At 43.9% G+C, this 24042-nt stretch overlaps 1 protein-coding gene across 16 annotated transcripts in view; it reads left to right on the top strand.

The window, feature by feature from the left end:
- The window catches only part of ERC1 (ELKS/RAB6-interacting/CAST family member 1), a 468735-nt gene that overhangs the window by 147939 nt on the left and 296754 nt on the right, over positions 1–24042 (top strand). For all 16 annotated transcript variants that reach the window (XM_073621610.1, XM_073621608.1, XM_073621618.1 and 13 more), the window contains exon 4: positions 23913–23987. In XM_073621610.1, coding sequence (XP_073477711.1) covers positions 23913–23987 — 75 coding nt within the window. The remainder of the gene's footprint in view (positions 1–23912; positions 23988–24042) is intronic.

Genomic DNA, 24042 nt, shown 5'->3' with positions numbered 1-24042 from the left:
CATTGGGGCTGCAGGGGAGGCGATTTTCAGACGCTTTACAGGCGCTATTTTTTAGACCTTTAGCACCTGAAAAATGCCTCAGTGTGAAAGGGGTCTAAGACTCTACCACCTCACTGTTTTTTCTTCTACATCACCAAAAAACTGCTCAAGGACAGTTCAATTTACAAAAAGCCCTGAACCACCACTTGTTCCAGGGAGTGTTTGTGCCAGTACTGCCACAAGCCAGGTTCATAGGATTCTACTTAACCCTTTCATGCCTAAGCCTATTTGTGATATTTGTTGCTTACAAGTTAAAATCCGTATTTTTTGCTAGAAAATTACTTAGAACCCCCAAACAATATATATATATTTTTTTAAGCAGAGACTAGAGAATGAAATGGCGATCGTTGCAAATTTTTTATGTCACACGGTATTTGCGCAACGGTCTTTCTTTTTTTTTTTTTTTAACAATCAGAGGTGCTTTATTGGTATCACACAGTGTAATATACAGTATGCAGATGCGCAGCGGTCGTTTTTTGGGGAAAAAAATCTGATCACTTTTATTGCTGTCACAAGGAATGTAAACATCCCTTGTGAAAGTAATAGGTGGTGACAAGTACTCTTTATGGAGGGGTCGAATCCGGCTTCGTACTGATCTCAGCCTAGGCGGCGGATACGCCGAATGGTGGCTCGGGTCTCCCGGTGGGACTGGAGGCCCGGGAAGAGAGGCAGAAGGTGGCGGGTGGGGGCTCCTCCTCTAGGATAACATCCAAGCAGCTTTTAGCCGCATCGGTTGTCATCACTAAAAAGCCAACCGCTGGCTCTAGAAAACGGTACCGGGGTGATGCCTGCAGCTGCAGACATCACCCCGGTATAACCCCTTCAAGTCATGAACGCGTGAAGGGGTTAAACCTGTTCATGGTACCAAAGCCCAACAGAGGTATTCGTCCTATTCTGGACCTATTCCTCAACAAATTTCTTCAAATTTCAAAGTATTGCATGGAACCTCTCAGGTCAGTAATTGCCTTTTTGAGAGAAGAGGATTAGAGAGCAGGGTATTCACAAAGGTTTTAGCACCCTTGCTTGCCCATCTCAAAGCACCGGGCTTTCAAGTCACAGGCTATCTAGGTAACCTCCTGCTGAAGGATTCATCCCCTTATCAGCTCTTATGCCTCGTACCCACGGTCGGATTTTCCGATGGAAAATGTTCCATGGGAGTTTTTGTCGGAAATTCCAACCTTGTGTAGGCTCCATCGGACATTTTCCATCGGAATTTCCGTCGCACAAAATTTGAGATCTGGATCTCAAATTTTCCGACAACAAAATCAATTGTCAGAAATTCCAATCGTGATTACACAATTCTGACGCACAAAGTTCCACGCATGCTCGGAATCAAGCAGAAGAGCCGCACTGGCTATTGAACTTAATTTTTCTCGGCTCTTCGTACGTGTTGTACGTCACCGCGTTCTTGATGTTCGGAATTTCCGACCAACTTTGTGTAACCGCGTGTATGCAATACAAGTTTGAGCCAACATCCGTCTGAAAAAATACATGGATTTTGTTGTCGGAATGTCCGATCCTGTGTACGAGGCATAAGAAAATATCTACAAGGCAATTCAGTTGCTCCAGCCCTATGGCTAGGTGATACATTTCAACAAGTCTGCTCTTCAGCCTCTTCCTTGAATACTCGGGTTTGATCCGACCTAGGCATGCCTCAAGCAAAAGTTTTTCCTTAAGAAAACAACACTCTTTCTCTAAGAGCTCATGACTGACAACAAAGATCCAAGAGATATCCCACAGTGAGATTTGCCATGAGAGTTTTAAGCCTAATGGTCGCCCTCTTTGTGCAGACTGTTTTTGTCCTTGACAGTTTGGGGAACATGGTCAAGAGAGGAAACCAAACTCCACATCAACATCCTGAAGCTCAGAACAGTCATGTTATCTTTGCAGCAGTGGACCTCCCTTCTGAGAGCACACCAAATCTGTGTGCAGTCAGACAATGCAAATACAGTGACTTATATCCACTATCAAGGTGGCACGAGGATCCTGGCTGCCTTGAAAGAATCAAACCAGATTCAGTCCTGGACAGAATCTCGCTCTCCAGCAATTTCTGAGATCCACACCCCAGGAGTCAACAACTGGCAGGTGCACTATCTCAGCCACCGTAGCTTGGACCAAGGGAAATGGTTCCGCCATCCTTGCACACTGTTCCTAAGCACCCAAAGGAATTTTCTCCAGCGTTCTTTGACATAGTCAAAGCCATTACAGTATACTTAAAAGCTACCGCTTCCATCAGAAAAATGTATTCCCCGATTGTTTTATTCCTGGGACAGGATTTTGCAAGGGGCAGGCTGCTTAAAAATCTACCATTGCAAGGTGGATAAAGAATCTGCTTGCAAGTACTTGCGCTCCTAAAGTAGAACTATAGGCATAACTTTTTTTTCATTTCGGATTGAATAAGGGAGGGTTATAACCCCTGCCAGTTTATTATTTTTTTTTACCATCTGTGTCCCATTGGGGAGATGTACCTTCTATTTCTGTCCCAAAACAGAAAGTGAAAGGAAAACCCTACAAAATAAGGGAATCCATTGCCCCCCACCCCAGGTCACCAGAACTGGTGTCCCTATTGGAAGATTTCCCCTCTGTTCTGGGGACAGCCCAAAATTTGGGATTTTCTTTTACGTTTAAGCTGTGGTAAAACTTAGTTTAACAAAAAAAATAGTATTGCATAGAGCTGCCGAACCTTCTCTTTTAGGGTACCCTACCGGCAATCCTGGCTCCTCCTCTTTTCCATGTGCCACCATGGGAAACCGCTTCCTATGGTGTCACACATGTGGTCTTGCTCCCAAGCCTCACTGTGTGTGTCCATGTGACAGGAGGGAAAGAGAACCAGCACTGCTGCAGACAGGTACAGGGCTGGATTGATACAATTATTGCTTTGTGCCTGATAACCCTATACCCAGATCTCTTAGGCTCAGACACCTGGGCCTTTTAAAGTTTACATCACCAATTACATACACCTGACAGGGTTTTAAAGGTAGGTCATGGCAGGTAGGAGGGCCCGGATATGTGCTGTACATAGCTTCCTGAAACTTCACAGCACCCCTGTCACAATAATGCTCTCAAGTCAACAATGATGCAAGCAGTGTGTTGGCACTTAGGAGAAGTTATACACATACAGTGGAACTTCGGATTGCGAGTAATGCGGTTTACGAGCGTTTTGCAATACAAGCTTTTTTTTTTTTTTTTTAATCCTGACTCGCTTCGCGAGCGGTCTCGCAAGATGAGCAGGATTCAAGCAGCTGGGGTGTGCAGGACCATATTTGGCCAGAGGTGTGGGGGCGCCAGTGACGCTTGGAGACACTCGGTTCCCGAGTGTCTCCGAGCATCTTAGTGTTTCTGGCGCCCCCACACCTCTGGCCACATGCGGTACTGCATAGAAAAGCAGTGGCTGTGGAACGGATTATCTGAGTTTCCTATGGGGAAACTCGCTTTGATATATGAGTGCTTTGGATTACAAGCATTCTTCTGGAACAATTTATGCTAGTAATCCAAGGTATTAATGTATCTACCTTGATGGGTGAACGTCTGTCTAGAGAAATGTTCCTAAGCAGACTATGTCTGCATTGGGGCCACCACAGGTAATGCTAACATGATGCTGAGCTTTCATGATTAACAGAACTGAAATCCAGTGAATGATAGGGGTGGACCAGGGACAGTCAGGCTGGAGAGGGAAGAGCTGGATGATTCTGAACATTCGACAGCTAGGAAATGAGTTGGGCTCTGACTTGATGCAGTTTCTAATGCACTTTGTGAGCAGCTCACAGTGTGCAGTGAAATCATAAGTAATTTTGGTAAGGAGAGAAGCCTGTACAACTGTGCAAGACTGAAGTTCAGTTTTAATTTAAAATATCTGAATAATTACTCCAAAGTACCAGATTTCACCCACAGGAGGTGCTGTGGGGGGACATTGAAAATTGCTAATACACTCAGAAGTGGGTATCGGTTTGAGCTGCCACATCAAGGAGCCAGAAACAGTAAAAGTTATTGTTAAATAAAGTTTTGCAGACGTCCGTAGGACAATGATGATACCTGAGCACTTGGTGACAGCCCTGGTGGTGCAGAGGTTAACTTGCACCCATCTCCCCAGCTAAGGGCACCTGGGATGCATGAAACAGACAGCTGATTTCCTGTTTCCACAGCGACGGTCACCATGACTACTGCGGGTGTCAGATAAATAGTCTTTTCTCAATCGCTGTAAATAGAATGTGCAGGGCAGGCTGGGAGGCCCAGGAGAGGAAAGGCTGTAATCAGCTGACTTTTTCTGCTCCTAGTTTCTAATGACTTATAGGCTCTCTTCCTTCTCTCAAGAAAAATAATTTTCACTTTATTGCCCTGACAGCACCTATTTCAGAGTATCCCCGGATCCAGATAAGAGTTGCCCTGTCTGGCCATTTTCAGTCTGGCCAAGTCTTGTATCTTGCACCCTCATGGTCTTCCTTCATTAGATTATCAACAATGTGATAATAACAATTTAAAAAAAGAAAAGCAATGCTATTCACAAAATGACTGCTATTTTATGAGTACAAATTACATTATTATTCGATCAAAAAAAACAAAACATTTAAGTGAATAATGCAACAACAATAATTGCACGTGTAGTCCCAAAGTTATTCTGTGCAAACACCACACTATTATTATTAGTCCTTATTCCTTCACTTTATTACTACGCAATTCACATATGTCCTTGTGCTTTTATTATTCAATGCCCCCGTGTAGTGCTCAACCACCTTTCTCTCAGTGCTTTCACCTGAAGATGTAGATCTACAGTGGGGACGGAAAGTATTCAGACCCCCTTAAATTTTTCACTCTTTGTTAGATTGCAGCCATTTGCTAAAATCATTTAAGTTCATTTTTTTTCCTCATTAATGTACACACAGCACCCCATATTGACAGAAAAACACAGAATTGTTGACATTTTTGCAGATTTATTAAAAAAGAAAAACTGAAATATCACATGGTCTTAAGTATTCAGACCCTTTGCTGTGACACTCATATGTTTAACTCAGGTGCTGTCCATTTCTTCTGATCAACCTTGAGATGGTTCTACACTTTCATTTGAGTACAGCTGTGTTTGATTATACTGATTGGACTTGATTAGGAAAGCCACACACCTGTCTATATAAGACCTTACAGCTTACAGTGCATGTCAGAGCAAATGAGAATCATGAGGTCAAAGGAACTGCCTGAAGAGCTCAGAGACAGAATTGTGGCAAGGCACAGATCTGGCCAAGGTTACAAAAAAATCTGCTGCACTTAACCACTTGAGCCCCGGACCATTATGCTGCCTAAGGACCAGAGGTCTTTTTCCAATTTGGCACTGCGTCGCTTTAACTGCTAATTGCGCGGTCATGCAATGCTGTACCCAAACGAAATTTGCGTCCTTTTCTTCCCACAAATAGAGCTTTCTTTTGATGGTATTTGATCACCTCTGCAGTTTTTATTTTTTGCGCTATAAACGGAAAAAGACCGAAAATTTTGAAAAAAAATGATATTTTCTACTTTTTGTTATAAAAAAAATCCAATAAACTCAATTTTAGTCATACATTTAGGCCAAAATGTATTCGGCCACATGTCTTTGGTAAAAAAAATGTCAATAAGCGTATATTTATTGGTTTGCGCAAAAGTTATAGCGTCTACAAACTAGGGTACATTTTCTGGAATTTACACAGCTTTTAGTTTATGACTGCCTATGTCATTTCTTGAGGTGCTAAAATGGCAGGGCAGTACAAAACCCCCCCAAATGACCCCATTTTGGAAAGTAGACACCCCAAGGAAATTGCTGATAGGCATGTTGAACCCATTGAATATTTATTTTTTTTGTCCCAAGTGATTGAATAATGACAAAAAAAAAAAAAAAAAAAAATATTTACAAAAAGTTGTCACTAAATGATATATTGCTCACACAGGCCATGGGCCTATGTGGAATTGCACCCCAAAATATATTCAGCTACTTCTCCTGAGTACGGGAATACCACATGTGTGGGACTTTTTGGGAGCCTAGCCGCGTATGGGACCCCAAAAACCAATCACCGCCTTCAGGATTTCTAAGGGTGTAACTTTTTGATTTCACTCTTCACTGCCTATCACAGTTTCGGAGGCCATGGAATGCCCAGGTGGCACAACCCCCCCCCAAATGACCCCATTTTGGAAAGTAGACACCCCAAGCTATTTGCTGAGAGGCATATTGAGTCCATGGAATATTTTATATTTTGACACAAGTTGCGGGAAAGTGACACTTTTTTTTTTTTTTTTTTTTTTTTGCACAAAGTTGTCACTAAATGATATATTGCTCACACAGGCCATGGGCATATGTGGAATTGCACCCCAAAATACATTTAGCTGCTTCTCCTGAGTATAGGGATACCACATGTGTGGGACTTTTTGGGAGCCTAGCCGCGTACGGGGCCCCGAAAACCAATCACCGCCTTCAGCGTTTTTAAGGGCGTGAATTTTTGATTTTACTCTTCACTGCCTAACACCGTTTCGGAGGCCATGGAATGCCCAGGTGGCACAAAACCCCCCCAAATGACCCCATTTTGGAAAGTAGACACCCCAAGCTATTTGCTGAGAGGCATGGTGAGTATTTTGCAGCTCTCATTTGTTTTTGAAAATGAAGAAAGACAAGAAAAAACTTTTTTTTTTTTTCTTTTTTCAAATTTCAAAACTTTGTGACAAAAAGTGAGGTCTGCAAAATACTCACTATACCTCTCAGCAAATAGCTTGGGGTGTCTACTTTCCAAAATGGGGTCATTTGGGGGGGTTTTGTGCCACCTGGGCATTCCATGGCCTCCGAAACTGTGATAGGCAGTGAAGAGTGAAATCAAAAATTCACGCCCTTAGAAAGCCTGAAGGCGGTGCTTGGTTTTCGGGGTCCCGTACACGGCTAGGCTCCCAAAAAGTCTCACACATGTGGTATCCCCATACTCAGGAGAAGCAGCAGAATGTATTTTGGGGTGTAATTTCACATATTCCCATGGCATGTTTGAGCAATATATCATTTAGTGACAACTTTGTGCAAAAAAAAAAAAAAAAAAAAAAAATTGTCTCTTTCCCGCAACTTGTGTCGCAATATAAAATATTCCATGGACTCGACATGCCTCTCAGCAAATAGCTTGGGGTGTCTACTTTCCAAAATGGGGTCATTTGGGGGGGGTTTTGAACTGTCCTGGCATTTTATGCACAACATTTAGAAGCTTATGTCACACATCACCCACTCTTCTAACCACTTGAAGACAAAGCCCTTTCTGACACTTATTTTTTACATGAAAAAGTTTTTTTTTTTTGCAAGAAAATTACTTTGAACCCCCAAACATTATATATTTTTTTAAAGCAAATGCCCTACAGATTAAAATGGTGGGTGTTTCATTTTTTTTTTTCACACAGTATTTGCGCAGCGATTTTTCAAACGCATTTTTTGGGGAAAAAACACACTTTTTTAAATTTTAATGCACTAAAACACACTATATTGCCCAAATGTTTGATGAAATAAAAAAGATGATCTTAGACCGAGTACATGGATACCAAACATGACATGCTTTACAATTGCGCACAAACGTGCAGTGGCAACAAAATAAATACATTTTTAAAAGCCTTTAAAAACCTTTACAGGTTACCACTTTAGATTTGCAGAGGAGGTCTACTGCAAAAATTACTGCCCTCGATCTGACCTTCGCGGCGATACCTCACATGCATGGTGCAATTGCTGTTTACGTTTGACGACAGACCGCCGCTTGCGTTCGCCTTAGCGCAAGAGCAGGGGGCGACAGGGGTGCTTTTTTTTTTTTTTTTTTTTTTTCTTTATTATTTTTTTGCTTTTTTATCTTATTTTTAAACTGTTCCTTTCATTTTTTTTTTTTTTAAATCATTTTTATTGTTATCTCGGGGAATGTAAATATCCCCTATGATAGCAATAGGTAGTGACAGGTACTCTTTTTTGAAAAAATTGGGGTCTATTAGACCCTAGATCTCTCCTCTGCCTTCAAAGCATCTGACCACACCAAGATCGGTGTGATAAAATGCTTCCCCAATTTCCCAATGGCGCTATTTACATCCGGCGAAATCTAAGTCATAAAATGCTCGTAGCTTCTGGTTTCTTAGGCCATAGAGATGTTTGGAGCCACTCTTGTCTCTGATCAGCTCTATGGTCAGCTGGCTGAATCACCGGCTGCATTCTCAGGTTCCCTGTTGAGACAGGAGAGCCAGAGAAAAACACGGAAGACGGTGGGGGGGGGGGCATTCCCTCCCACGGCTTGTAAAGGCAGTCTAGAGGCTAATTAGCTGCTAGGATTGCTTTTACATGAAAGCCGACCGCTGGCTGAAAAGAATGATACCAAGATGATACCTAAACCTGCAGGCATCATTCTGGTATAACCACTCAAAGTTGTGAATGGCGTACCTGAAGACAAAAAAATGGTTAACAATAAAGCACAGTAAACAGTAAAGTATAAATAATTACATACCTGAAAAACAAACATGATAAAACATAATAACAATAACAATAACAATAAAACACTGCAGAATAGAATACAGTAAAAAAAGAGCAGAACAATAGAGAGAGAGAATAGAGAGAGAGAACAATAAAACGACAACTATTTTTTTTTATTTTATATATATATATATTTTTTTTTTACACTTTTTTTGTAACTAACTTTTATAACGGTAACCGGTTCCAGGTTCGGGTCTCTCAAAATGCGATGGCATCTTGGGAGACCCTGTGAAAGTGTGCCTAGTCTGTGCAATGCTGTACCCTACGCTAATACTCAACTAGTGTATGGTAGCGTTCAAAACATTCACCAATGCAAAGACCAGGATTGTCAGGACAGGAGGGACAATAATAGCGGGTGTCACGCCTATATCCGCGCTTGCTGCAGACACAACATCTTTTTGGGGGGGTTCGTTGGGTAGGGGTACTCGGGAGCACATAAAAATGCCTCTCATGCAGCCGACTGCATTTGGTTGGGGATGTGAATGGGGGAAGTACGGGTGCTGCAGAAGCGGTGGGTTCCCAATTAGGATTGGCGAATGCAGCAGGAAGGGCACTATGGGCACGACGGGCCTGTGTTTGTCTTTTTGGTGGCAGCGGGACACTACTTGTGCTTGCCACCTCACCAGCTTGAACTGCACTTATGGGACTCGCCACGTCACCAAGTGTTACTGCAGCGCTGGTTTGACTACGACCGGGGTATACTAGGCCGCTGGTGCTTGCCAGTTCAATAAAAAGCTTCCAAAAAAACTGTTAGCGATCGCAGGGATCAGGTCTGACTCTGCGAACGCTGCAGTTATGCGTTTAGTGTTTTGTAAGTGTCAGTGATCGATCGATACTGCACTTGGGTGGGCTGGACTGGGCCGGGCGGAGGGGCAAAACGCAGGTGCTAGCAGGTATCTGGGCTGATCCCGCTAACACTGCGTTTTTGGGAACCCTAAACTGCTGGGGACGCTAGTATAGATCTGATCGGATCAGATATTGATCCGTTCAGATACTATACCACTAAAGGAGGCGTATGCTGCGTGCGTGGGTGTTAGTGGTACTGGCGCTAACCTGACGCTGCCTGGGGCCGGTGCTTGCTAGTTCACCAAAATGCTACCAAAAAAACTGTTAGCGATCGCAGGGATCAGGCCTGACTCTGCGAACGCTGCAGTTATGCGTTTAGTGCCTTGTAAGTGACAGTGATCGATCGATACTGCACTTGGGTGGGCTGGGCTGGGCCGGGCGGAGGGGCACAACGCAGGTGCTAGCAGGTATCTGGGCTGATCCCGCTAACACTGCGTTTTTGAGAACCCTAAACTGCTGGGGACGCTAGTATAGATCTGATCGGATCAGATATTGATCCGATCAGATACTATACCACTAAGGGAGGTGTACGGTGCGTGCGTGGGTGTTAGCGCTACTGGCGCTAACCTGACGCTGCCTGGTGCTTGCTTGCCAGTTCACCAAAATGCTACCAATAAAACTGTTAGCGATCGTAGGGATCAGGCCTGACTCTGCGAACGCTGCAGTTATGCGTTTAGTGTTTTGTAAGTGACAGTGATCGATCGATACTGCACTTGGGTGGGCTGGGCGGAGGGGCAAAACGCAGGTGCTAGCGGGTATCTGGGCTGATCCCGCTAACACTGTGTTTTTGGGAACCCTAAACTGCTGGGGACGCCAGTATAGATCTGATCGGATCAGATATTGATCCGATCAGATACTATACCACTAAGGGAGGCGCATGCTGCGTGCGTGGGTGTTAGCGGTACTGGCGCTAATCTGACGCTGCCTGGGGCGACGCATATCACCGCCGGGCGATCAGGGGGCTAAACCTTTATTCGGTAATAAACGGCGGGTGCCCTGACACTATAAAAAATAAACGAACTAACCTGCGTCACCCGTAACGGTTATACGGTGATCAGTGGTGAAAGGGTTAACTAGGGGGCAATCAAGGGGTTAAAACATTTATTAGGTAGTATATGGGGGTCCCTGTCACTATAAAACGCTGACGGCGAACCTAAATATTTACCTCACTAACTAGCGTCACCAGTGACACTAATACAGCGATCAGAAAAATGATCGCTTAGCGACACTGGCGATGGGGGGTGATCAAGGGGTTAAAACTTTATTAGGGGGGGTTAGGGGGGTATCCTAGACCTAAAGGGGGCTAATACTCACTGTCCCAACACTGTAACTGTCACAAACTGACACTATGCAGTAATCAGGAAAAAAAAAAAAAAAACCTGCTGGTGTCAGTTTGTGACAGGGGGGGGGGGTGATTGGGGGGGGATCGGGGGGCGATCGGGGGGGGGGATCGGGGTGTTTTGTGTGCCTGGCATGTTCTACTGTGTGTGTGTGTGTTGTGCACTCACATTGATGTCTTCTCCCCTCGGCGCTGGAACGGAAACTACCGAGCCGAGGGGAGATGACATCATTTCCTTTGCTGCTGTTTAGCATACAGCAGCAAAGGAGTGTTCCCATTGGCCGGCGGCGATCGCGAAGGGGGGGCCACGAACGGATGGCCTCCCCCTCATCTCCGATCGCCGGGGAACAGAACGGGACCGCTTCGGGCACCGGGGAGGGGGTCCGATTGGACCCCCCACCCGCGAGAGGCAAATCACGTACATGTACGTGATTTTGCCTGCCCGTGCCGCCTTGCCGACGTAAATCGGCGTTAGGCGGTCCTTAAGTGGTTAAGGTTCCTAAGAGCACAGGGGCCTCATAATCCTTAAATGGAAGATGTTTGGGACGACCAGAACCCTTCTTAGAGCTGGCTGTCCGGCAAACTGGGCTATCGGGGGAGAAGAGCCTTGGTGAGAGAGGTAAAGAAGAACCCAAAGATCACTGTGGCTGAGCTCCAGAGATGCAGTCGGAAGATGGGAGAAAGTTGTAGAAAGTCAACCATCACTGCAGCCCTCCACCAGTCGGGGCTTTATGGCAGAGTGGCCCGACGAAAGCCTCTCCTCAGTGCAAGACACATGAAAGCCCTCATGGAGTTTGCTAAAACACACCTGAAGGACTCCAAGATGGTGAAAAATAAGATTCTCAGGTCTGATGAGACCAAGATAGAACTTTTTGGCCTTAATTCTAAGCGGTATGTGTGGAGAAAACCAGACACTGCTCATCACCTGTCCAATACAGTTCCAACAGTGAAGCGTGGTGGTGGCAGCATCATGCTGTGAGGGTGTTTTTCAGCTGCAGGGACAGGATGACTGGTTGCAATCGAGAGAAAGATGAATGCGGCCAAGTACAGGGATATCCTGGACGAAAACCTTCTCCAGAGTGCTCAGGACCTCAGACTGGGCTGAAGGTTTACCTTCCAACAAGACAACACAGCTAAAATAACGAAGGAGTGGCTTCACAACAACTCTGTAAATGTTCTTGAATGGCCCAGCCAGAGCCCTGACTTAAACCCAATTGAGCATCTCTGGAGAGACCTAAAAATGGCTGTCCATCAACGTTTACCATCCAACCTGACAGAACTGGAGAGGATCTGCAAGGAGGAATGCCAGAGGATCCCCAAATCCAGGTGTGAAAAACTTGTTGCATCTTTCCCAAAAAGACTCATGGCTGTATTAGATCAAAAGGGTGCTTCTACTAAATACTGAGCAAAGGGTCTGAATACTTAGGACCATGTGATATTTCAGTTTTTCTTTTTTAATAAATCTGCAAAAATGTCAACAATTCTGTGTTTTTCTGTCAATATGGGGTGCTGTGTGTACATTAATGAGGAAAAAAATGAAATTAACTTAAATGGTTTTAGCAAATGGCTGCAATATAACAAAGAGTGACAAATTTAAGGGGGTCTGAATACTTTCCGTACCCACTGTAAATACATTAATAGGTCAAAATGTGCCCTTCCCTTTTAAGGGGCTACAAACACCTCCAGATATACCACCAGATCTCCCTCTTTATGGATCCTCCAGCCATGTACAGCAGAAACGTTACACCCTTGCCAGATGATAAGCTCCTTAGCTCAAACAAAGTAAAACCATCATCATGCTTTCCATCTCACCTAAAACATACTTTATTAAAAATAAAAATACACCCACATCAGATAGTACACTTTAAAAATTGTATATATATTGCCTCCTTAACAGCTGACACTTGGCATCATCTCAACAAAGCCTTGGCTTGTCCACTTCCAGGTTTGCGTGATAATGTTACAGGCTCTGACTGATGCTTTCGTCATAATGCCATGTGACTTCCTCAAGGTTTTTTTTTTTTTTTTTGTGCATAATATTTGGTTTGTTTTTTAAAGTCATAATTATCACATTGTTGTGCTGTCATTTTATAAGCAATCTGGATGTGGGAACACATGTCAATGTTAGCAGCAATTATAAGGTGTTTATACACAGTGCTTTTGACAAAGTGAGGTACTGATTGCGCCAAGGGTCACTTCACTTGGTTTTTCAATAGGAACAGAGATTGGAGCTAAAACTAAATACCTGATCCAGGGATAGCTGGTTCATGATCCTGTCACTGTCTGTTAAGCAGTGGTTTTCAACTACCGGGCCACCCTTCATCCTGTCTGGACCTAGCTTCAGACTCAGACTGTTCTGTTGGACTCTGTTTTGGACAACAAGTTTAGCAATCCCCCCTCAGGGTCCCTCCCTTCTTTGGGCACCTCTTTAGCTCCCTCAAGTGCCCACATTTATTATGCTTAAGTAAGGAAGAGTTTTCCGCCTCTCTGGTGGCATTTATGGGTAAAATTACTGCCCCATGGTAGATATCAGGATACCCCTCCTAGGTTCATCTCTGACTCTATCGTGGCTAGTGTTATTCTTCCAGAGGAGGAAAGGGGGCAGAAGATCGGAATCAAGAGGAATAAGGTAAATTCCATTCAGAATCTGAGTATTCTGTGCAGGAGGAGGGTACAGCTGCCGCTATCTCTCCCAAGCAAAGAGACACAATCTTTACTCTGGTGGATTAGGTTTACTTGCATAAATCTGTAGGTATCGGTGTCAGTGTAAGTTACCCATATGGTATTTTATTATACACTTTATAGTGGAGGAGGCCTTATACGGTGGCTGGTTGTAACCTAAAAAGGTTTAACTCCCCTGAGCAGTTTGGTCAGCAATACCTGATAGATGAAGGGTGGACAAAAGACTCAAATCCTCTTTTTTTTTTTTTTTCTTTCTTTTAGTCTTCTATTGCACTTATAAGTACTATCATGCAACCAGCTCTTGGAACTTTGTTAGACCCTGCCGGTCTGGTCCAGGTGTTTGGTCCCCAAATCTGGGCTCCATTCTCATTGACTCTGCTGTTCTACAGTGTTTAGAACTAATTTCTACTGCCTTGCAATATTGTGTGGACAGTTTAGGGCGATACTCTCTAACAGATGTCCAGAGTAGGTCTCATATCCTTTCAGATGTGCAGGGTACTGGACAAAGAAGCTGGTATGCAAGAGTCGCCTGATAGGATGTCCTTTGCTAGGGGAACAACTATTCAGTGAGCATCTCACAGTGATGGAACATCTGCACTTCTGCAAGTGGAGGGATGTGTCTCGGCCTTTGCAGCTGTCTGGGTCCAGGTCAGTCCAGAGCTGTAGGTCCAGAAATTCTCTAGAAGGTACAGGTTTGAGACTTGCATTCCTCCTCTTGCCCGTTTCATTTTCTCAAATCTGCCCTCTTCCCAGCAGCAATTGTAGGATCTGCAGGCTGTGCTGCAGCAGCTGCTGTCCTTGGTAGTCATTGTGGTTTTCAAGGTTTCTATTCCAACCTGTGTATAATTCTGAAGGCCAGCAGTGGCATTGTCCCATTTTGGATCTGAAGTCCCTAAACTTCTTTTGGGTTAAGAAGTTCTGAATAGTTTTAGCTCAGTTTGCCATTGCTTCCCTCTCACTGGGGGGTCTCCTGGCTTCTGTAGATAAAAAGAATGATTATTGCCCCCCACACGTTTTCTTTTTGCTGATTGTGAACGTCATGTTAAGTTTGGCGCTGTTCAATTTGGCGCCTCCACAAGTTTTCACCAAAGTGCTGGCCTCAGTCCTGGCCTTTGTACACTCACAGGGTGTCCACATTGTAGGCTATCTGGACAACCTGCTTTGGAATGACTGCTCCGAGAACTCAGTGCCATTGTGCAACGGACAGTGTCAACATTACAAAGCTTCAGATAGCTCCTCAACTTTCAGAAGTCTACAATGGATGCAACTTACCACCTGAAATACCTGGAGTTGGATCTGGATACGAGCCAGGCTGGAGTCTTTCTTCCCGTTCAAAAGATGCTATTGCTTTGCTCTCAAATGTGTACCCTTCAGTCTCTTCAGAGTTAAATTCCTCAGCTCTTGGGACTTCCAACAATGATGCAGTCCACAGTGCAACAGCCGATGCTTACATCAGCATGCAAATCTGACACTTTCCCGCCCAAACCGCTGTGCACATGCCAGTAGTGGAAAACTGACAGGCAGACTCCATCAGTCGGCCAATAAACGCAGGAGAATTGTTCCTTAACCCAGAGAGATTTCAGGACCCTTCTTTTACAGGTGGGGGACACCAGGCATGGAACTTAGAACTTATAGTGCCAAGGTTCAGCTGCAAGCTGGATATGTTTGTGTCCTGGACTTAAGATCCTCGGGCCTTCACTGTGAATGCACTTGTGACTCTGTGGGATCAGTTCTCCTTGACCTATGCCTTTCCTACAATGAAGGTTCTACCTCAGCTGCTGTAAAGTATCGAGGTGAAGGGCATTTCAGTGATTCTTGTGACACCAAATTGGCCCAGAAGTCCACTTCTCAGAGGCTGTACCATCGCACCTGGAAAACTTACTTTCCAACAAAATAAGTTCTATCTTAGACAATATTCCCTGGGACATGTACTAGCCTTTGTTAAGTCGGATTGTGATAAGCATTTGGTATTGAGCACCATTGGGGTACAAATCTTGGTCATCACTATCAGCTTTCAGCCACAGCTGTCCTCTCACTCCTTGTATAGGGGGTTGCTCACTTAGCTCCCCCCAGACACTTTTCAGTGACACAGTGGGATCTTGCCTTGGCCCTGTTGGCTGTCCTTTTGAGACTCTAAGGGACATTCCCTTGGCTGACCGTACATGCAAAGTAGATTTCTTTGTCACAATTACCTCTGCTTTGTGGTTGTTGGAACTGGAAACCTTGTTGAGTAATACCAATAATGCTTTTTACACAAGGAAAAGTTTGTTGCAAGGCCTAAGGCCTAATTTTTGCCCAAGATGGTCTCTTCTTTTCACTGCAGTCAGGACATTATCTTGCTACCCCTTTTTACAGATCCTTAGCATCACAAGGATGTATCTATGCTGCATAAGTTTACCTCTCAACTATGTCTTTCTTTCAGGCAATATGATTGCCTCTTTGTCCTTCCTCATAGGGGATTTCCTGCTTCTCGCTCCATCACTGGTTGTGGGTTTGACAGGTCATAGCTTAAGCATATTCTCTGCAGGATAAGGCTCCGCACTTTGCTGTCAAGGCACACTTAACTTGTTTGGGAGGTGCCTCCTGGGCCCTTCAACATCAGGCATCTGTTCGCAGATTTGCAAGGCCTCAACCTGGTTTTCTATCCACGTTCGATACCTGTTCAGACTTCTGCAGATGCCAACCTTAGCTGCCAAGCGCTCCCGGCTGCTGTCTCAAGTTAGGGTCTTGAGACAGCATAATCCTCAGTTATGTATGCCTGATGGTGTTTGCTGTGTTTCCCACCCCTATTGCTTATCTAAGTCTCTGCCTGTGCCCTGTACTATATGTGCGAGAAAATCAGAATTTTTGACCCACCTTTTACATTTTTCTTTTTTTTGTTTTGGAGTATAGTACAGGACACATGACCCTCCCCTCTGTTTGTGTATCTTCTTATTGCTTTCTAAAAGACTAAGGCAGGTTATGCACGGTGCAAAGTTCTTTCGCACAGTTCCCCATCAACACAAACAGTGCTGACAGGGGGATCCATCCTGTGGCAGGGGAGGACAGGGGAAGCCGTCCCCACTGGGAGAAAACCGAGATTATCGCTAGCGGCTATAGCAAGCGAGTTCGTCTGGCGGGTTGTACCCAAGCTGATCAATCAACTTGGTACATCATTCAGCCTGCCCATTACAGTTAGAATCTCAGGTTCTTGCTGAACTGGCCGAGATTCGAACCGTGTATGGCTGGCCTAAGGATTGCTGGGAGTGAGAGGGATTGAATGGGGTTCCTAACAGCTCTAATTTGCTAGTATCCAGTCAACTGATATTAGCAGCATATATCCCAGTGGTCTAAGACTCTGCCTTCACCCTATGCTGTAATCCAAAAAATGGGTATTGTAAATCAAAGCGATCTATCACGTTTTTATTACTGCCTGTGTCACCACTGGACACAGTGGTGACATTTCCTGTTGTGCCTACCAGCCAGGACGTATAGATAAATTTTCTCAATGAGACACAGATTGTAAAAAAAAAAAAAAACTGATATCCGTTTTAAGCCTCCCCTACTCTAAAATGTAAGAACATTTCTTTATCATGCATCTCAGGACACAGGGTATTTTCATCTTCATTACGATTGGGTTATGCTGACACTTTCAGGTGTTTGGACACTGGGAAAAAAAGGGAAAACCCCTCCTAGCTATTACCCATCCAGCTAAGCAAGGCTTGTCTTTTTTTAAATTTATTTTTTGTGTTGGTAACATTTTAGTCAATTGTAATGCATGGAAAATGCACTAAAAACACAATATGTGTTTTAATCCATATGTTTTTTGGGTCACACGTCACAGACACATTTCTGTGTCTGCAGGAAGAAAATGTAGGAAGCACACATTCCCAGTGCTTGGGCACAAAACGCTGTACCTCTGTCAGCTGGGCTTCTAATCCTGCAGCTCCCAGCTGCTATATCCTTCACAGGTTCGGGCCTTTGTGTGTCCTGACCTGGACAGTACGGTGCAAAATTGCACCTCTCACTACTCCCTTCACACGCTAACCCCTTTGGGAGGGTGGGGCCCGGCCCTGAGCTCTAAGATGAATGCAGCATACACCTTCATCATTAGTGTGCCCGCTTCCTACAAAATCTGGCCTAGTCCACCATAATAAACAGTGGTACAGGCTGAAAGGGCCAATAATCAGTCTGACAGCAAGACTTCTGTTGTATCCAATATTTTGTTAAAGTTGTCTGTGGACATGTGGCACCCTGTGATTGAGGGAGACAACAGAGCAGAATACAGTAGATATAAAAAGTCTCCACACCCCTGTTAAAATGTCAGGTTTCTGTGATGTAAAAGACTGAGACAAAGAGAAATCATTTCAGAACTTTTTCCACCTTTTAATGTGACCTGTCCTATAAACTGTACAACTCAACTGAAAAACAAACTGAAATCATTTAGGGGGGGGAGTAAAAATAAAAAACTAAAATAATGTGGTTGCATACATGTGCACACTCTCTTATAACAGGGGCTGTAGCTGTGTTCAGAATTAAGCAATTACATTCAAACTCATGTTAAAAAGGAATCAGTACAGCTGAAGAACCTCTACCGCATATGATCTCAGCTCTTTATAAATGACTTGATTCGGCTCCCCCCAATCCTAAACCATTCTTTATTAGAGAATGAAAGCAGGATCTCGGGTGTGAGTTCACTGAGGAGCAATTGCACGACTTGTACCGTCTCACACACTCTAGCTCAGTAGACTCTAAAACACAAGAAAATAACTATAAGTTGCTGTCCTGGTGGTACTGAGTGCCCACCTCCCTTGCTAGAATTTACCCATCAGTCTCTGAGTTGTGTTGGAGGGGATGCGGGCAGAGGGGAACACTCCTCCATATTTGGTGGGACTGTCCTTTTGGTCTGTCCGCAGACGCATATTGGATAGTCTAAGTATACATGTGTCTTTTTCCCTGAAGCACTTTCTGCTTCACATCCCCCTCTCTCACTATAATTGCATTGTTCTCCCTCACCACCTCAATTCCACAAAGTGCCTTATACCATTTCATTGGAAGAGCCTGCGTGTTCCGGTGAGTTGAACTGGCTTGGGAAGGTGACGGAGATTGTGGAAGCAAAGGAATGGGTGGCCACATGCAATGGAACTCAAGAGCGTTCGACTCAATCCGGGCCTCATGGTGGAGCCATACCTCTGCACAGGCCCCAGTCTCCTCTAGTCTAGATGTTGCTTTGTTAACTTGGTGGATCCTGCCTTTGAGCAACTTGTCCAGGCGAACTGGACCCTTTATCAGGTTCAGAAGCAGAGACAGAATTAGCATTGATGTTCCTAGTGTAGATATATCCCATCCGCCAATGAACCAGGTGTGTTTGAGATTTACAAAGGCCTTAGCGGTATTTTTTTTTTTCATGTCTGTTCCTACTTTACTTTATGTGAGCCTAAGATTCTGTAAGGTATCTGCTTTATCTTATTGAGCAAGCCCTCTCTCCTTCCCCCAAAGTGTGAGGGGAATGTCCACTTAGATCGAAAATCTAGAATGGGGATGGGCTTGTACTAGTAATAGTTATACTCATGCTGTAATGTATTATGGCGCTACCGATATCAGTATTTGTCCTTGAGGTGCATTTTACCTTCCCTTTTCCCTTACCCTTTTGTAAGGGAAAAGTCAGTATTTAAAGTGCCTCTGATTAACCCCAAATAAAGTTCAGCTGTTCTAGTAGGTCATTCTTGACCTTTTCTTAGTCGCATCCTACAGCAAAAGCCATGGTCTGCAGACAGCTTCCAAAACATCAGAAGGATCTCATTGTTAAAAGGTATCAGTCAGGAGAAGGGTACAAAAGAATTTCCAAGGCATTAGATATACCATGAAACACAGTAAAGACAGTCATCATCAAGTGGAGAAAATATGGCACAACAGTAACATTACCAAGAACTGGACATCCCTCCAAAATTGATGAAAAGACGAGAAGAAAACTGGTCAGGGAGGCTGCCAAGAGGCCTACAGCAACATTAAAGGAGCTGCAGGAATATCTGGCAAGTACTGGCTGTGTCGAACACGTGACAACAATCTCCCGTATTCTTCTAATGTATGGGGTAGAGTGGCAAGACTGAAGCTGTTTCTTACAAAGAAAAACACCTAAGCACGGCTAAATTTGGCAAAAACACATCTGAAGTCTCCCAAAAGCATGTGGGAAAATGTGTTCTGGTCTGAATAAACCAAGGTTGAACTTTTTGACCATAATTCCAAAAGATATGTTTAGAGCAAAAACAACACTACATATCACCAAAAGAACACCATACCCACAGTGAAGCATGGTGGAAATATCATGCTTTGGGGCTGTTTTTCTTCAGCTGGAACAGGGGCCTTAGTCAGGGTAGAGGGAATTATGAACAGTTCCAAATACCAGTCAATATTGTCACAAAACCTTTAGGCTTCTGCTAGAAAGCTGAACATGAGGAGGAACTTCATCTTTAAGCATGACAACGACCCAAAGCATACATCCAAATCAACAAAGGAATGGCTTCACCAGAAGAGGATTAAAGTTTTGTAATGGCCCAACCAGAGCCCAGACCTGAATCGGATTGATGTGGGGTGATCTGAAGAGGGCTGTGCACAGGAGATGGCCTCACAATCTGACAGATTTGGAGTATTTTTGCAAAGAAGAGTGGGCAAATATTTCTAAGTCAAGATGCGCCATGCAGATAGACTCATACCCAAAAAGACTGAGTGCGGTAATAAAATCAAAAGGTGCTTCAACAAAGTAGTAGTTTAACCGATTCAGCCCCGGAAGATTTTACCCCCTTCCTGACCAGAGCACTTTTTGCGATTCGCACTGCGTCGCTTTAACTGACAATTGCGCGGTCGTGCGATGTTGCACCCAAACAAAATTTACGTCCTCCCCCCCACAAATAGAGCTTTCAAAAGGTATATGATCACTTCTGAGGTTTTTATTTTTTGCTCTATAAACAAAAAAAGAGCAACAATTTTGAAAAAAACGCATTCTTTTTAACTTTTTGCTATAATAAGAATCCCCCAAAAATATATAAAAAAAACTATTTTTTCCCTCAGTTTAGGCCGATATGTATTCTACATATTTTTGGTAAAAAAAAAATCAGAAAAAGGGTGTATTGATTGGTTTGCGCAAAAGTTAAAGCGTCTGCAAAATAGAGGATAGTTTTATGGCATTTTTATTATTTTTTTTTATTAGTAATGGCTCTGATCTGTGATTTTTATCGACATTATGGCAGACACTTTGGACAATTTTGACGCTATTTTGAGATCATTGTCATTTGTACACCGATCAGTGCTATAAAAATGCATTGATTACTGTGTAAATGACACTGGCAGTGAAGAGGTTAACCACTAGGGGGCGATGAAGGGGTTAAGTGTGTCCTAGGGAGTGATTCTAACTGGGGGTTTGGGCTTCAAGTCACATCGAGTCTGCCAATCCCGTGGGCACGGTTACGCTGTACGCGGCGGGCACTCGCTATCCCCGGCTTTTAAAGGGGACGTACAGGTACGCCCATTTTCTGTAACTAAAAAAACAAGTGCACACGCCCTTAACCACTTGCCAACCACTGGACGCCGATATACGTCGGCACAATGGCAGCGGTTGGCAAGTGGTTAAGGGCGTGCGCACTTGTTTTTTATTTTTTTTATTTTTACTTCCCTCCACCGAAAAGATTTCAGCTTGTTGTTCAACAGAGTTGTACAATTTATAGGTCACATTAAAGGTGGAAAAAGTTCTGAAATGATTTCTTTGTCTCATTTTTACATCACAGAAACCTGACATTTTAACTGGGGTGTGTAGACTTTTTATATCCACTGTATATGCTTGCACAATCGCTTTCAATTTTGTGATCATGGTGGCATCTATATATATATTTTTTTCTTTGATATTCTACAGAATTATCAATTTTTGTTTTGTTTCTTCACCATTTAATGCACTGGTGCAGGCTGGGGGACTGGATGCAGCCATTTGGTAGTTTTTTGACTGTTTGCACTCTGTGTTTCCTGTACCCCTTTAAAGAGGAAGTAAACCCTGATGGGTTTTACTTCCGCTTTTGCTCGCTGCAAAGCCTGCAAATGAAAAGCATAATGGGCTAGTATGCATTGCATACTAGCCCATTATGTGCCATTTACCTGCAAAAGAATCCAGCGATGTCCCCTGTGTAGGCAGCGTCCTTCTTCTGGCCCCTCTTCAATTCGGGCCGCGGACTCCGGCTCTATGTTTCGCCGGAGCCGCATAACGTCACTCCCGTCCATGTGCACGGGAGCCGCGATTAACGGCACAGGCTAGGGAAGAAGTGGCACTTTGTTTCGTTTCTTCCCCGCGCATGCGCCGTTGGAATTTTCGCGGACTACAAGTGAAATATCTTTTAAACGGCGCACATTTGGAGATATTTCCACTACCTATAGGAAAGCCTTATTCTAGGCTTGCCTTAAGGTAGAAGTCCAAAAAGTGGGTTTACAACCACTTTAATAGTAGTGATTTCTAGCAGTCTCATTAAAGCGGAGTTCCGGACGAAATATGACTTTTAAGATAAAAATACCTCTAGAATACTCATGCCTTGTGCAATGTAACAAAGGTATGCTGTAAACTATGTCCAGTTTTCTATTTGTGCAGCATCGTTTTCTTACTTTGTGAAGTTCCTGCACAGCACAGCCTTCTCCAGTGTGGGCATCTGAAGCCACAGTGTCCTTCCTAGATTCCGTGCTACCCAGTATGCACTGCCGATCTCACACATGTGCAGTGTGGTGCAATCTTGGTCAGCTTGCCATGCCAAGCTGACCAAGATTTTCTATAGATGCCAATGTTAAATGTTATGGGAGCAGTGCCATGCCAAGCTGACCAAGATCTCCCAGGAGCCAATGCAAATCCGGAAATGACGTACGTTGCTGCGGCGGAAGTGAAATTAGATATACGCATAAATCGGGTAAGTGAACAGAAAAAAAAAAAATGAATTGCTAATTCATTTTAAGGATGCACATTAGTACTGCATGGTGGGGAGTGAAAAATGTGGGTGGAACTCCGCTTTAAGGCCTCTTGCACACTGCAACTTGAAAATGCTCAGTACAGAATATTTTTTTACGGAGATAAAATGTAGGCCATTATTTACAATGTGCCTGTGCACACAGGTGTGAAAACAAGCGCGAGTATTCCTCAGTAAAAAAATAAATAACTGGAAAATCTGTGTTCCTGGTGAGCATTTTGCGCCGGTGCCTGCAAATTCACGCATATACACACAAATACGTGTATATGGGCATAAATATGAATTCATTTTCCCTCGAAAGATATTGGGTGTGCAAATACGTGCAAATTAGCACAAAACAAACACCTGAAATTACATCCAAACAAGCCAGATGCACCAGTACCATGTGCAAGAGGTCTAAATTTGTTAGCAGACTATGTCTCCTGAAGCCTTTCCTCAGTCTGTATCAATTCCTATAGCATGTCTCCAGTCTGTGACCATCTCTGGTAGCTTAGTCACTGACATACTCCTGTTGTAAATCTGCAGTCTCTGATAGCTTTCTGTAGCATTACATTCACTGAATATTATGTGCGACCCTTTGGTGGTGTCAGGGGAAGCACACTGAAGGTCCCTATATCAAGAAAATTGACCACAAGGATTTAAATGGTTTGTAAGCCCTAACAATGAACATCTCCTTCTTGTTCCACTTTGTTCTGTTAAAGTACATTATTGAAATTATTTTGTTATATCTGTTTAGTAAGTCAAATAATACCTGTTGATCTTGCCAGAAATCTTGTGAACTGGTAACTTTCAGTACTCTCTTCCTAGCCTGCCCTTTTATCTGTTACATTGTACTTAGCGATCTGTTTTAGCAATTAGCGATCTTTGACTGTAGAACACCTTCCCGTATATTATGGAGAGGAGAAAAGGAGAGGGTGGCCTATTTTATAGTCCTGACTCACAGTACAGGGAGTGAGCATTGTCATCCTAGGTGGAGATGTGTGTTACGGCATGATGTGCAAATAAATTAAAGAGGAACTCCATCCAAAAGGGTAAATTCCACGTTAAGCACTTTTTTTTATTTTTGGATCCCTGGTGAGAGGCTCATTATCTCTTTGAGAAAGATAAGGGTTAGACCTCTAATTGCTGTTTTTAGGTTTTTTTGGAAGGTCTCCATTCCCAGTAACAGCCAATTCCTATAGAAGCTTACACACATTCTGCAGTGTACTGCTAACAGGCTGTGTGTTTCACTCTGGATCTGAAGGGGTTAAAGGCAATATCCCCTGCTTGTCACCTCTGCCAACCTCCCCAAGGAAATTGCAGAGTCCTGTCAAGCCCCAAGCTTCCTCGCTTGGCAACTATCCTGTTATCACTCTGGGGAATTTTTTTTTTTTATCACATCACGTCACCTTATGTGCGAGAGCCTGGCTGTGCTTAGCGCTGCTATTAATGGGGTCAGGTAGCTAGCAGCACCTCCTTCTGCTTGCGATGGAGCGAGTTGCTCCTCCGTCCGCCACCTTTTGGTCAGAATTATATCTTACCTGTGATGTTTTCTTCCTCCTTGCAGGAAATCCATCGGCGCTTCGAAAACGCCCCAGATTCCGCCAAGACGAAAGCACTGCAGACCGTTATCGAAATGAAGGTAAGATTATTAGAAGACTCTTGATTGCTGATAGCAGTGTGCGTGACTGGCATCC

This window comes from Aquarana catesbeiana, linkage group LG03 (genome assembly GCF_042186555.1).
Source record: "Aquarana catesbeiana isolate 2022-GZ linkage group LG03, ASM4218655v1, whole genome shotgun sequence".
In the NCBI taxonomy this organism is placed as follows: Eukaryota; Metazoa; Chordata; class Amphibia; order Anura; family Ranidae; genus Aquarana; species Aquarana catesbeiana.
Note: the sequence above shows the minus strand (reverse complement) of the source record. Positions and strands in the feature narration are given on the sequence as shown.